The following is a 15,524-nucleotide window of genomic DNA, read 5'->3' on the forward strand; positions in this document are numbered from 1 at the left end:
ACTCATCCCTGAATGCTCAGCCGACCGTGGGGCTCAATCCCACAAGCCTGAGATCATGACCCGAGCCAAACCGAGAGTTGGCCGCTTAACTGGCTGAGCCACCCAGGCGCCCCTGGATTGTCCATCTTTTTTTTTTTTTAAAGATTTTATTTATTTATTCGACAGAGATAGAGACAGCCAGCGAGAGAGGGAACACAAGCAGGGGGAGTGGGAGAGGAAGAAGCAGGCTCATAGCGGAGGAGCCTGATGTGGGGCTCGATCCCATAATGCCTGGATCATGCCCTGAGCCGAAGGCAGATGTTTAACCGCTGTGCCACCCAGGCGCCCCTGGATTGTCCATCTTGATAGAGTTTGTCAGTTAATCAATTTACTAATTTTAGTAGTTTTCAAAGCACCGGTTTTTTGTGCCATTGATTTTTTTCCTATTCTTCTGTTTTCAGTTTTATTGATTTATGTATTTCTTTTTAAATAAATTGAGGTATAATTTACATAGCACAAACTTTACCAATTTTAAGATACAGGTAGACAAGTTTGGATAAATTCAGTTAGTTGTGCAACCATCCCCACTATCCAGTGCTAGGACATTTTCTTCGCCCCAGAGATTTCCTTTGTGTCTGTAGTCAGTTTCCACCCCCAGCCCCAGGCAACCACTAATGAGCTTTCAGTCTGTACAGTATTTTGTTTTGTAGAAATTTCATATTAATATAGTCATACAATATGTAGTTTTTATATTGGCTTCTTTCACTTGGCACAGCATTGTTGAGATTCATCCATATTGTAGCATGTATCAGCTCTTCTTTGGTTTTACTGCTGAATAGTATTTCATTGTATGGTTATACCACATTTTGTTTATGCATGTGTCCATTGATAGACATACAGGTTGATTCCAGTTTATGGCTATTATGAAAAATATTGCTGTGACTTTTTGCTGCAAGTCTTTTATGAACATGTGTTTTAATTTCTCCTGGGTATATAGGTAGTTCAATTTCATTGATTTATGACCTTGTATTTTTTTTTTATAATTTCTTCTGCTTGCTTTGTATTTATTTTGCTCTTCTTTTTCTAGCTTGTTGAGGTCCGAACATAGTTGATTGATGGAAGAACTTTTACCTTTAGTGCTGCATTTCCCTGTCAGAACTGCTTTGGTTGCATCCCACAGATTTTGATAAGTGTATTTTCACTTTTGTTCAGTTCAGTATATTGTTAAATTTCCTTTGAGACTTACTCATTGACCCATGGATTACTTAGAATTGTGTTGTTTTATTTCCAAGTGTTTGGAGATTTTCCTGTTAACTTCTCTGTTATTGATTTTCAGCTTAATTCCAGTATGGTCAAAACATATGTTCTGTTTGATTTTTGTATTTAAAAAATTTGTTGTGATTTGTTTGTTTGTTTTTTTACTCTGGATATGATCAGAGTGTTCCATGGGTACTTGCGAAGAATAGGTATTCTGCTCTTGGGTGGAATGTTCTACAAGTGTCAGGTCCTGTTAGTTAATGGTGTTGTTCACTTCTGTATTCTAATTAGTAATTTTGTCAATTTTTGGAAAAGTTTAATCAATTATTGTTCACTTCTTCAATATCCTTGTCAGTAGTTCTGTCAGTTGTTGTTGGATTGTTGAAGTCTCCAGCTTTAATGATAGATCTGCTTTACATTTAAGTTGTATCAGGTTTTGCATCATTTATTTTGAAGTGCTCTTGTTTGGTATGTACACATTTAAGATGGCTATGTCTTCCTAGAGGATTCACCCTTTTATCATTATACAAAGTCGTTCTTTGACTCTTGTAATTTTCCTTGGGTAAATAGACATTTAAGATTGTTAAATCTTCATACTTGATTAATTGACTCGATAAGATGTTTCTCTTTATCTCTCCTAGTCTGTCTTGTCTTAAGGCCTACTTTTTCTCATATTGATATAGCCACTCCAGCTTTTTTATAATTAGTGATTGCATAGTATATGTTTTATCATTCTTTATATATAAAGTGCATTTTCTGTAGGAAGGATATTATTGGGTCTTGCTTTTTTTTTATCCCTCTCTGACTTTTAATTAGTATTTTCAGATCACTTACATTTAATGTGATATGTCTACCATCTTTTTGTTTTCTTCTTATCCCATCCATTTTTTAGTTCTTCTTTCTGATGGCTGAGTAATATTCCATTGTACGCATGGACCACATCTTCTTTATCCATTCATCTGTTGAAGGGCATCCTGGCTCCTTCCACGGTTTGGCTATTGTGGACATTACTGCTATGAACATTGGGGTGCATGTTGTCCTTCTTTTCACTACATCTGTATCTTTGGGGTAAATACCCAGTAGTGCAATTGCTGGGTTATAGGGTAGCTCTATTTTTCTCTTTGAGGAACCTCCACACTGTTTTCCAAAGTGGCTATATCAACTTGCATTCCCACCAACAGTGTAAGAGGGTTCCCCTTTCTCCACAACCTCTCCAACATTTGTTGTTTCTTGCCTTGTCAATTTTTGCCATTCTTACTGGTGTAAGGTGGTATCTCATTGTGGTTTTGATTTGAATTTCCTGATGGCTAATGATGTTGAACATTTTTTCATGTGTCTGTTAGCCATTTGTATGTCATCTTTGGAAAAGTGTCTGTTCATGTCTCCTGCCCATTTTTTGAGTTGATTATTTGTTTTTTTGGGTGTTGAGTGTGAGAAGTTCTTTATAGATCTTGGATACCAGCCCTTTATCTGTAGTGTCATTTGCAAATATCTTCTCCCGTTCCGTGGGTAGCCTCTTAGTTTTGTTGACTGTTTCCTTTGCTGTGCAAAAGCTTTTTATCTTGATGAAGTCCCAAAAGTTCATTTTTGCTTTTTTTCCCCTTGCCTTTGGAGACATGTCTTGAAAGAAGTGTCTGTGGCTGATGTCGAAGAGGTTCTCCTTTAGGATTTTGATGGATTACTGTCTCACATTGAGGTCTTTTCATCCATTTAGAGTTTATCTTTGTGTATGGTGTAAGAGAATGGTCAAGTTTCATTCTTCTGTATATAGCTGTCCAATTTTCCGAGCACTGTTTATTGAAGAGACAGTCTTTTTTCCATTGGATGTTTTTTCCTGCTTTGTCGAAGATTAGTTTACCATAGAGTTGAGGGTCCATAGCTGGGCTCTCTATTCTGTTCCATTGGTCCATGTGTCTGTTTTTGTGCCAGTACCATGCTGTCTTGGTGATCACAACTTTGTAGTATAGCTTGAAATCAGGCAACATGATGCCCCCAGCTTTGTTTTTCTTTTTCAACATTTCCTTGGTGATTCAGGATGTTTTCTGGTTCCACATGAATTTTAAGATTGTTCCAGCACTTTGAAAATGGCATTTGTATTTTGATCGGGATGGCATTGAAAGTATAGATTGCTCTGGGAAGCTTAGATATTTTGTTGTCTTTCGTTAAAAGGTATTGATATTTGTTTGGGAAGGCAGTTATTTGCAGATCTGGTTGATCTTTTCAAGACTTGTTTTTGAATTTTGTTAGGACAGGTCTCTAGAAACCTTTGCATTGGGCTAGTTAGCCGTGCTACTAAGTTGTGATTTTTTTTTTTTGACTGTTCATGATTTTTATATTCTGGCTGAATGGAATCCAAATATTTACCATCCCTGTGTGAGCTCCAGAAATTTCAGCTAATAGCTCTCTTCTTCTTTGCTCAGCTTCTGGAGAGTTAACCGTCTATGTGTGCTCGGTTATCGTTCATCCAGAGACTCAGGGGATCCTTATCCATACTTCTGGAGTTCTTTACATAGCTCCATTCTCTTTTCCACAAATTCTAGCTGCCTCAGCCTCCCCAAACTCACATTTCTACTCTGGAATTCAGCAAGACCACTTTGTTATTCTTGGGTTTCCCCTTTTTTTGCCCCATGGTCTGAAAATTCCTCCAGGCAAAATACTTGAGATCCTAGGGGTCACCTTATTTGTTTCCCTTCTTTTGGTCTCCCACTCCTTCTAAGCCAGTGACTAAGAGCATCTTTCCACATATTTTCATCAATGTTCAAGTTTGCTTATAATGGTATGGCTAATTCCACATGAGCAGAAGTATAAGTTATCACTTTGCTTTTTGTACTAGCATTATATCCTGGAAATCATTATATATTAGTTTATAGAGATCTTTATTTTTTATAGCTTCCTAAAACTCTTTTATATGTGTACATATCATAGTCTGTTCAGTCAATCTGTAGTTTGCCATTGAGGTAGTTTCTAATCTTTTTGCAATTACAAATAATGCTGTAATGAATAATCTGGTACATATGTATTTTCATAATTTTTGAGATGTATCTTCAGAGTATATTCCTAAAAGTGTGATTACTAGGTCATAGGGTAAATGCATATATGGGTTTGTTAGATGTAAGTATTTCCCTCCATATGGGTTGTATTCTTTTGCATACCTACCAGTTGATGAGAATGCTTATTTTCCCATAGCCTCCTCTATAGAGTATGTTGTCAAGATTTTTAATTTTTGCCAATGCGATTATTTAAAAAATCTCAAAAATAGTTTTGATTAGAGCTTTTCTCATTATGATTGAATTTAAAGATCTTTTCACATATTTGAGTCTGTTCATCTCTTTTTAAAAATTGTTCATGTCTTATGTTTACTATATGATTTCTTAGTGTCTTGTCCTAAAATAAAAAAAGTTATTTATATACTTAGAGATATTAGCCCTTTGCTCAAGATATAAGTTGCAAATATTATTTCTCAGTATGTCATTTGTATTTCAGCCTTGCTTAGAATATTTTTTTGCAGAGCAGTCTTTTTTCTTTTTTATGTAATCAAATTAATCAGTCTTTTCTTATATTGCATTTAGGTTTTGAGTCATGCTTAGAAAGCCTTTCCCCACACCAAGGTTACAGAAAAATTTATCAGTTTTTTTCTAGTACTTATATGATTTATTGGTTTTTACATTTGGATCCTTGATCTGTATGGGTTTTATTCTTTTTTTTTTTTTTTAAAGATTTTATTTATTTATTCGACAGAGATAGAGACAGCCAGCGAGAGAGGGAACACAAGCAGGGGGAGTGGGAGAGGAAGAAGCAGGCTCATAGCAGAGGAGCCTGATGTGGGGCTCGATCCCATAACGCCGGGATCACGCCCTGAGCCAAAGGCAGACGCTTAACCGCTGTGCCACCCAGGCGCCCCGGTATGGGTTTTATTCTTGTGTGTGCTGAGGTATGGATCTAATTTTATCTTTTTTTTTCAAATTGCTGTCCACTTGTCTCAGTACTGTTTATTAAAGACTTCATCTTTGACTCAGTGATTTGAGATAGCATCTTTATTGTGTACTAAAGGTTCTATATTGTTAGAAGGCTTAAAGTTCAGAAAGTTACACTTCCTTCTCGAAGTTATCAATGTATTTTGAAATTATTTTTTTCATTAAAAAAGAAACAATTCAACTATACAAGGCTATCCATTTGGTGAGAACTGATAATAATTTAGATAAAAATATAATGGTATGCTGGGGAAAATTGAATAAATGTTATCTAAGGACAATTTTGGTCTCTTGGAAGATTTTCAGGTGGGAAGTTAATATTTTGCAGGTAGTTTCCTGGCATATTTGAGTTTCTGATCTAATAAACAGTAAGAGAGTACTAATGTGATCAGGACTAGATGAGAATAGCATTAAAATAGGTGAAGAAGTAAACATCTCTTAAACTTTTGATCTCTAAAATCACTGACTGGTTTCAAAATATCTTTTAAAGGTTTTATTTATTTATTTTAGAGAGAGGGCACACATGTGCATGAGCAGGGAGTTTTGGGGAGGGGTGGAGGGAGAGGGAGAAAGAATTTTAAGCAGACACTGTTGACCACAGAGCCCAATGCGGGCCTCAGTCCTCACAACACTGAGATCATGACCTGATGCAAAACCAAAAGTCAGATGCTCAGCTCAACCGATTGAACCACCCTGTAGTTTCAAAATATTGAGGCACCCTGGTGCCCCAGTAGTTTCAAAATATTTTTAATTTAAATCCAATTAATTAATATATAGTGTATTAGTTTCAGAGGTACAGTTTAGTGATTCATCAGTTGTATATAACACCCAGTGCTCATTCCATCAGGTGCCCTCCTTAATGCCCATCACCCAGTTACCCCATTCTCCTACCCACCTTCCCTCCAGCCACCCTTAGTTTGTTTCTTATAGTTAAGAGTCTCTTATCATTTGTCTCCCTCTCTGATTTCATCTTACTTTATTTTTCCCTCCCTTTCCCTATTATCTTCTGTTTTGTTTCTTATTGATGAGATAATTTCTTCTTGTTCTGAGGGGAGATAGAATGGATATAAAACATATTTTTAAGATTCATAGATCTTTTCAAATCAAAGTATCATATTTTTTCATGTAAATAAACTTCAGGTAAATATTAAGGCTAAACTCTTCAGCTTATTTACCAAATCCTTGAATCTCCCACCTGTGTAAATTGTGGTATATGTTTGATTAATCTCTTGGTTATCTGTTTTTATACCAGTTCTCCTCTAATAATCCCTTAATTTGACCTTGAAATATTCCTCAAATAGGCAAATTAGGTTAAATTGAAAGATTACTAGATGATCTTTAGGATTTTAAAGGGGTAATACATACATTTTGTCTTTGAATGCAAGAATTTAACAGTACCGTGAGGAACATTTTTTTATGTTACTGATAACTCTGAGAATTAATAATAATATGATGTAGTTACCCAGTATTTAAAAATGATATTAGGGCATATTTTTGGAGAGGTTCCTCTGTGCCAGGCAGGGCCAGCTTCATGAGCATGTGATCTGTGCAGTCGCATGGGTCCCCTTTCTTAGAAGGGCCCTGCATTTGGGCTAATGCCTTGCTGTTACTATCTTGAAATTCTTTTTTTTTTTTAAAGATTTTATTTATTTATTCGACAGAGATAGAGAGAGCCAGTGAGAGAGGGAACACAAGCAGGGGGAGTGGGAGAGGAAGAAGCAGGCTCATAGCAGAGGAGCCTGATGTGGGGCTCGATCCCAGAACGCCGGGATCACGCCCTAAGCCGAAGGCAGACGCTTAACCGCTGTGCCACCCAGGCGCCCCACTATCTTGAAATTCTTTTTTTTTTTTTTAAAGATTTTTTATTTATTTATAAGACAGAGATAGAGACAGCCAGCGAGAGAGGGAACACAAGCAGGGGGAGTGGGAGAGGAAGAAGCAGGCTCATAGCAGAGGAGCCTGACGTGGGGGCTCGATCCCACAACGCCGGGATCACGCCCTGAGCCGAAGGCAGACGCTTAACCGCTCTGCCACCCAGGCGCCCCTGAAATTCTTAATTTTTAAAGAAGGAGCCCCTATTTTCATTTTTCATTGGCCTTACAAATTACGTAACCAGTCATAGGACAGTATTTAAGGTATTTGACTCAGGAAGTGGCAGTAGAGAGGGAAAGTAATGATAGATTCAAAATACATTTTGGAGGTAGTAAGCATTGGCATGTACTGGTAATTAATTGAATGTGGAAATGTAGAAAAAGATGTTAAGAATGACTTGGGAATTTTTTTAAAAAGATTTTATTTGTAAGTAATCTCTGCATTCAACGTGGGTGCTTGAACTCAAAACCCGGAGATCAAGAGTTGTGTGCTCTACCGACTGAGCCAGCCAGGCACCCTGGACTTGGGAATTTTTACTCAGTGGTTGCCTGAGCCTGGGGGTAGCAGCAGGGATTGACTGCAGACAGGATTAAGGCATTCTTGGGGGTGATGGGAATATAGTAAAACTGGATTGTGGTGTTGGTTGCATAATATAAATTTACTAAAAGTCATTGTCTGGATAAACTCCTTGGTTAAGTATAAAGCTGTTAAAATATTAATAGAGTGAGATGCTTAGTTATGTCAAGGGGTGCTATTATTATTCCTATTTTAAAAATAAAGAAAATGAAAGAGAAGTTAAAAATAAGAACTTTATGGTTGGTTACATAGCTACTAAGTGTAATATCCAGTATGGGAACTCAGGTCTTTCTGATGCTAAGGCTTCACACTTGACACCTGTAATACCTGTAATACATTTACTTTCTATTTTAAAATTGTCTTTGCTGCATCTCATTGATCAGAGGCTCTCTTGAAATTACAGAACAGAAAGGAAAGAAGATAGAGGCTGGATAATTGTATTGATCCTGTAACACTGGTGGTTCCATTTCCTATCTTTGTTTTTTCTCTATTGTGAGTTGTATTACCACACCTTATTTGTCTCTTTAGCAAACTGTATTTTGTTTTTCAAATCATTAGGTTAAGGAATAGTTTCATTGAGTCCACTGGTAGCTTGAAAGTGTGATCGTATCTTCCAAAAATGCGTACACCTAGGGAAATGGCTGCATATAATTGACTCTATGTAATCCTTAGTACATTTTATGATTACTAGGCCACTGGCATGAAGACTGTCATATTAATAATCATTAAATGTAGAGAGATGTTGGTCAAAGGGTACAAACTTAGAAGATGAATACATTTTAGAACTCTAATGTACAGCATGTTGACTATAGTTAACAGTACTGTAGTATATACTTGACATTTGCTGAGAGACTGTATCTTAATTGTTCTCACCACACACATGCACACACATCGGTAACTAACAGAGGTGATGGATGTGTTACCTATGATGTGGTAATTACTTTATAATATAGTAAATCGTCATGTTTATACCTTTAGTTTTTATAATTATGTTTGCCAATTATACTTCATTTTTCAAAAGATTTTATTTATTTATTTGAGAGAGGGAGAGAGAGACCATGAATGGGAGGGGGCAGAGGGAGAGGGAGAAGCAGACTCCCCCACTTATCAGGGAGGTCGACACGGGGCTCCATCCCAAGACCCTGGGATCATGACCTGAGCTGAAAGCAGATGCTTAACCGACTGAGCCACTGAGGTGCCCGTCAATTTTGCTTTCTTTTTTTTTTTAAGATTTTTTATTTGTTTATTTGATCGAGAGTGAGTACAAGCATGGGGAGAGGGAGAGGGAGAAGCAGGCTCTCTGCTGAGTGGGTGCCTGATGCAGGGCTCGATCCCAGCACCCTGGGATCATGACCTGAGCCGAAGGCAGCCACCCAACCGACTGAGCCACTCATGCGCCCCCCCATTATACTTTAATAAAGTGGGGGGAGGGGGAAGCGTTAAGTGCCTCAGTACTAGATGCCAAGGATATAAGTGGTCATCAAAACAGGGCATGGTCTCTGACCTCCTACAGCTTTTCTTTTTAGTGGAAGAAGCAGACATTATGCTTAAACAAAAAATAATTCTAAAATATTAAATTATGCTAGGTTCAACAAAGGAAAATACAAGGTGCTCTTAGAGAATATAACAAAGGATCCTGGTTTTAACTGAGGTCTAATGGAAGACCTCTATTAGGAAATAACATTTAAAGTAAGACCTGAAAGATTCATAGAAATTAGCAAAGCAAAGGGAGGGAAGGGAAAGCAGCTTTCCCTAGGAGAGGAATACCTTTTGTAAAGCCCCTGGGACAGAAGAAACCTTGGCTGAAGACCATACTGTATAATGGAGTGTCAAGAGAAGAAGGCATGAGAATTTAGATACTGTGCAAAGGATTTGGTATTTTATTTCAAGAGCAGTGAGATGCTACTGAGGAGTTTTCAGCTGGATAATTGTGTCATCTAATTAAAATTTTAGGAAGATTGGGGCACCTGGGCGGCTCGGTAGGTTGAGTGTCCAGCTCTTGCTTTCGGCTCAGGTCATGACCTCGGGGTTGTGGGATAGAGTCCCAAGTTGGGCTCCATGTTCAGCATGGAGTCTGCTTGAGATTCTGTCCCTCTGCCCCTCTCCCTGCTTGTGCACACTCCCTCTTAAGTAAATAAATAGAATCTTAACAAAAAAATTTTAAGAACATTGTGGCTACTATGGAAAATGGATCCAAGAGGGTTCTTTCTGCTGGCTTATGAAGAGGTCTTAAGAAAACTATGGGCCTTATTATAAATGGGGAAACTGTTTCAACTTTTAGAAGCTAGTTTTCAAAAGCCATGTTGTAATTAAGGATAGTGAATGGAAAAAAAAAGATTGATTAATCTTTATTTCTGAATAAACCACAGATCGGTTTTCTCAAACCCTAATATTCATTCAAATCACACAGGTATTTTTTTAAAGACTTTATTTATTTATTCAACAGAGATAGAAACAGCCAGCAAGAGAGGGAACACAAGCAGGGGGAGTGGGAGAGGAAGAAGCAGGCTCATAGCAGAAGAGCCTGATGTGGGGCTCGATCCCACAATGCCGGGATCACGCCCTGAGTCAAAGGCAGACGCTTAACCGCTGTACCACCCAGGCGCCCCCACACAGGTATTTTTTAAATCAAAATCTGGTCAGTAGGTACAGAGTAGGGCATTTCTGCATTTGTAACAAACTCCTAGGTGATGCCTATACTATTGGTTCTTTGTTCACACTTTGAGTAGCAAGTGACTAGGCTATATTCTGTATTCTAAATATATTCTGTAGAGTATATTCTGTATTTGAATGCCCGTCAGGATTCTCGGTGGTCTGCTCAATTGTCAAACAGTATTTAAAACTAGGGGTTTATATCCTCACCAACAGTTGTCGTTTCCTGAGTTGTTAATTTTAGCTATTCTGACTGGTATAAGGTGGTAGTTCATTGTGGTTTTGATTTGTATTTCCCTGATGGCAAATGACGGGGAGCATTTTTTCATGTATATGTTGGCCATTTGGATGTCTTCTTTGGAGAAATGTCTGTTCATGTACGGGGTGTGCAGCTCTTTCTTCAGGTTAACATCTGGAGAATATACTTGAGTTTTAATAAACTTTCCCACTTGTGTCACTCATTAAAAAAAAAAAAACCTAGGGGGTTTAAAAGATAAAGTATTGAGGACATGGAGAAACAGATCCAATAGGGATTTTCATCTCTTCAGTAAATATCCTCTTTATACTTACATACTTACCTACTTATTTAACCTGTTTGACTATCTCCCTGCCTCAGGGTTCATTTACACTTCAGAAAGTACTGTATGCAATCAAAGTGATGTCCAGACAAGTATACAGAAATAGTACGGGGCTCTAAAACTTTACATCTCATATTTAATAGGGCGATTTGCATCAGTAATTGAGGCTTACTCTATGCTAGGTATTTACCTGCCTTATTCATTTTGTAAGATAAGGAACTCAGAAACCCTGTGATGGTAGTTTCTTGTGCAAGGATGTACAACTTAGCCGACTTATTTTGTACTTGATTCTCTTATTCATAATCCTAATTTCTGTTTTGTTTGTTTCATGAGTTATAATCTTAAATGGAGAAAACTCAAGCCTCTTTATTCTGTGGGTTAAAGGCTTTGTATTCTCTAAATTGCTGCTATATCTCAGTCATTTTATAAAGGTGATAAATAGGCCTGGACTTTTTCTGTTTTGGGGGAAGGGGGATATTACCTTTTTTAGCAATGCATCTTCTCTTTGTGGCGTATGAACACAAGATCTTGGGAAATGGATTAACCATGTAAAGGAAAATATTTGAGATTATGCTTTATGATTGAGGTTATGTTTGTTGGGAAAGATGGATGGGGTAGGGAAATGTCACATTGCTCCCTGGTTCTTACAAAATGAGAGCTAAAGAACAACATCCAGTTTTTAAAGAAACCTGAATTTTAAATTTCATAAAACACAATTAGACCGAACATAGAATGGCTCCTTTGATTTTGTCTACTGAGGAAGTAATAAAATTGTAGTCTTATTTGGTAAGAGATGAAGCTGAAATTATTCACATTTCCACAGAAATGCTAAATGCCCCCTTACACGTAGGAGTCCAGCTGTGTAGGATTTCCCCAGCCCTCCGACCAACCAAATTGGTGTTTTTCCAGACAGTGTTGTATCATTCTCGGTTTGGTTTGACGCTCCCTTCTTGCAATTCCAGACAGCGATTAAAATGTACAGTAGGCTTTGGTTTGGTTTGAAAACTAGCATAACAGCCAGCTTCATCGCTCTGCAGTTGGCTTTCCAGGCTAAGGTGGGTTTCCGATGTACACATAATTGCCAAGGCGCTTTGGCCCTAACTCTGGAAAGAAGCCAAAGGAAAGTGAAGTTCCTGTCGGTAGCGTTTGTCCCGCTCAGAGAGCCCGGCGCTAGCGCATTCTTCGTGCAGTTATTGGCTGGGACTCTGCGTGCCGCTGTCGGCCAATGAAGACGCTGGAGATCGGGCCGCGGCCCGTCCCCTCTCGGCGCCCCGGGATGAGGCAGAGACTGAACAGCCGGCGAGCAAATCAACGGCATCCAGAAAGCCATGTCCGACTCCGCGCCCAGCGCTCAAGCGCTAACCCGCTGAAAGTTTCTCAGCGAAAAAGCCGGAAAGATCCGGACCCCGCCGAGAGGAACTGCCTTTGAGTGAGATGGTCCCAGAGGCCTGGAGGAGCGGACTGGTAAGCACCGGGAGAGTGGTGGGAGTTCTGTTTCTGCTTGGTGCTCTGCACAAGGCTTCTGCCGTCGTTCGCTATGAGATCCTGGAGGAAAGAGAGAGAGGTTTTGCGGTGGGCAACGTGGTCACGGACCTTGGTTTGGATCTCGGCAGCGTGTCAGCCCGCAGGCTCCGGGTGTTGTCCGGAACTAGCCGACGGTTCTTTGAGGTGAACCGGGAGACTGGAGAGATGTTCGTGAATGACCGCCTGGATAGAGAGGAGCTTTGTGGGACACTGCCCTCCTGCACCGTAACTCTGGAGCTGGTAGTGGAGACCCCACTAGAGCTGTTCAGCGCGGAAGTGGTGATCCAGGATATTAACGACAACAATCCCTCTTTCCCTACCCGGGAAATGAAATTGGAGATTAGCGAGGCCGTGGCGCCAGGCACGCGCTTCCCGCTGGAGAGCGCGCATGATCCCGATGTAGGAAGCAACTCCTTACAAACGTATGAGCTGAGCCTAAATGAGTACTTTGCGCTTCGCGTTCAGACGCGGGAGGACAGCACCAAGTATGCGGAGCTGGTGCTGGAGCGCACCCTTGATTGGGAGCGAGAGCCAAGTCTCCAGTTGGTGCTGACTGCTTTGGATGGAGGAACTCCGGCACGTTCTGCCACCCTTCCCATTCGCATCACCGTGCTGGACGCGAATGACAATGCACCCACCTTCAATCAGTCTTTGTACCGTGCCCGTGTCCTGGAGGATGCACCCCCCGGCACTCTTGTGGTGCAAGTTCATGCAACCGATCTGGATGACGGCCCCAATGGTGAAATCATTTATTCTTTTGGCAGCCACAACCGTGCCAGTGTGCGAGACCTATTCTTCTTAGATCCTGTAACTGGGATGTTGACAATCAAGGGTCGCCTGGACTTCGAAGACACAAAACTCCACGAGATTTACATACAGGCCAAAGACAAAGGCGCCACTCCAGAAGGAGCACATTGTAAAGTTTTGGTAGAGGTTGTGGACGTGAATGACAATGCCCCAGAGATCACAGTCACCTCCGTGTACAGCCCAGTCCCTGAGGATGCCCCTCTTGGAACTGTCATTGCTTTGCTCAGCGTGATCGATCTGGATGCTGGGGAGAATGGATTGGTGACTTGCGAGGTTCCTCCAGGTCTCCCCTTCAGCCTTACTTCTTCCCTCAAGAATTACTTTACTTTGAAAACCAGTGCAGCTCTGGATCGTGAGACTGTCCCAGAATACAACCTCAGCATCACTGCTCGAGACGCGGGCATCCCTTCCCTCTCAGCTCTTACAGTCGTGCAGGTACAAGTGTCTGACATCAACGACAACCCTCCACAGTCTTCCCAATCCTCCTATGATGTTTATGTTGAGGAAAATAACATCCCTGGGGTTCCAATACTAAATTTAAGTGTCTGGGACCCAGATGCCCCGCAGAATGCTCGCCTTTCCTTCTTTCTCTTGGAGCAAGGAGCTGAAACTGGGCTAGTGGGCCGCTATTTCACAATAAATCGTGACAGTGGCATTGTGTCATCCTTAGTGCCCCTGGATTATGAAGATAGGCGAGAGTTCGAAATAACAGCTCATGTCAGTGACGGGGGCATTCCAGTCCTGACCACCAACATCAGCGTGAATATATTTGTCACTGACCGCAATGATAATGCCCCCCAGGTCTTATATCCCCGGCCTGGCCGGAGCTCGGTGGAGATGCTGTCCAGAGCTACCGCTCCTGGCCATGTGGTCACACGGGTGGTAGGCTGGGACCCTGATGCAGGACACAATGCCTGGCTCTCCTACAGCCTCTTGGGAGCCTCCAACCAGAGCCTTTTTGCCGTGGGGCTTCACACAGGTCAAGTCAGCACTTCCCGCGCAGTCCAGGACACAGATGTGCCCAGGCAGACTCTTACGGTCTTGATCAAAGACAATGGGGAGCCATCACTGTCCACTACCGCAACCCTGACTGTGTCGGTAACCGAGGATTCTCCTGAAGCCCGGGCTGAGTTCCCCCCCGGCTCTGCCCCTCGGGAGCAGAATAAAAATCTCACCTTTTATCTGCTCCTCTCTCTAATCCTGGTTTCTGTGGGGTTCGCAGTCACAGTACTGGGAGTGATTATATTCAAAGTTTACAAGTGGAAGCAGTCCAGGGACCTGTACCGAGCTCCAGTGAGCTCCCTGTACCGAACACCAGCATCCTCTCTGCATGCAGATGCTGTGCGGGGTGGCCTGATGCCACCGCACCTTTACCATCAGGTGTACCTCACCACCGACTCACGCCGCAGCGACCCGCTGCTGAAGAAACCTGGTGCTGCCAGCCCCCTGGCCAGCCGACAGAACACGCTGCGGAGCTGTGATCCGGTGTTCTATAGGCAAGTGTTGGGTGCAGAGAGCTCCCCTCCTGGACAGGTAAGGGTTAGCATCCCAGAATGGTATTAATGCTTTTTGATGCCCGCACCAGGTTCAGGAAGGAATGGAGCTGTTTTTTAATGATGAAGATGATTTCCCAATGATGCGTCCACATTCTCACCTTGCCCTGCCTAGATCAAACATCATGCCTTTGTGAAGGGGATGGCCTGGCTAAAGTGTGGTTTGTGGACCCACACAATGTGGAGTTGATTGACTCGTGTGGCCCCAATTCACACCCTCAGCAGTCACTTGCCATCACAACTAACCAATCTTGCTAAGGGGGCACTAAATTATAACCCAAGATCTCAGCACTCAGAGCTTACCTTGGTGTCATTTGCATTGAGAACAAGCTGCTTGATATCTCTAAGCAGTGACAGGGGCTTGGAATATAGTACATACCTCATTTGTCCATCTTTCATTTGATTACTACATCTTCATTAAAACAAATGGTTTATGATGATTTTCCTTTGCCTACACATATCCCATACCTTGTTCTCAGATGATTTTCTATGAAAGAAATAAAATTCTAGGCATCCTTCAAGATTTAATTGACCTACACTGCTGGAAAAAATGTGTACATTATTTACAAAATATTTTTATGTTATAGTGGTAATGCATGTGTGTTATAGAAAATTTAGAAAATAGAGAAAAGTATAAAGAAATAATTATGACTAACATGAATCCCCAAACTAAAGATATAACCACTGTTAATTTTAAAAGTAAAAGTAATCATTTATTTTAAAAATAAATCCAGACAATCCAAAAGAACATATGG

At 40.8% G+C, this 15,524-nt stretch overlaps 2 protein-coding genes across 17 annotated transcripts in view; both read left to right on the forward strand.

The window, feature by feature from the left end:
- LOC100466380 (protocadherin gamma-C4) overlaps window positions 1–15,524 on the forward strand; it is a 181,669-nt gene that overhangs the window by 134,144 nt on the left and 32,001 nt on the right. Inside the window, exon 1 of one of the 16 annotated variants that reach the window (XM_019795412.2) lies at window positions 12,046–14,749. The exons of the other annotated variants lie outside the window; for them this stretch is intronic. Coding sequence (XP_019650971.1) covers window positions 12,320–14,749 — 2,430 coding nt within the window. The 5' untranslated portion in view covers window positions 12,046–12,319. Of the gene's footprint in view, window positions 1–12,045; window positions 14,750–15,524 lie in introns of those variants that run through there. 16 annotated transcript variants of the gene reach the window in all.
- Window positions 1–15,524, forward strand: part of LOC109489026 (protocadherin gamma-A12-like) — a 62,244-nt gene that overhangs the window by 34,606 nt on the left and 12,114 nt on the right.

Source organism: Ailuropoda melanoleuca, chromosome 3 (genome assembly GCF_002007445.2).
Source record: "Ailuropoda melanoleuca isolate Jingjing chromosome 3, ASM200744v2, whole genome shotgun sequence".
Classification (NCBI taxonomy): Eukaryota; Metazoa; Chordata; class Mammalia; order Carnivora; family Ursidae; genus Ailuropoda; species Ailuropoda melanoleuca.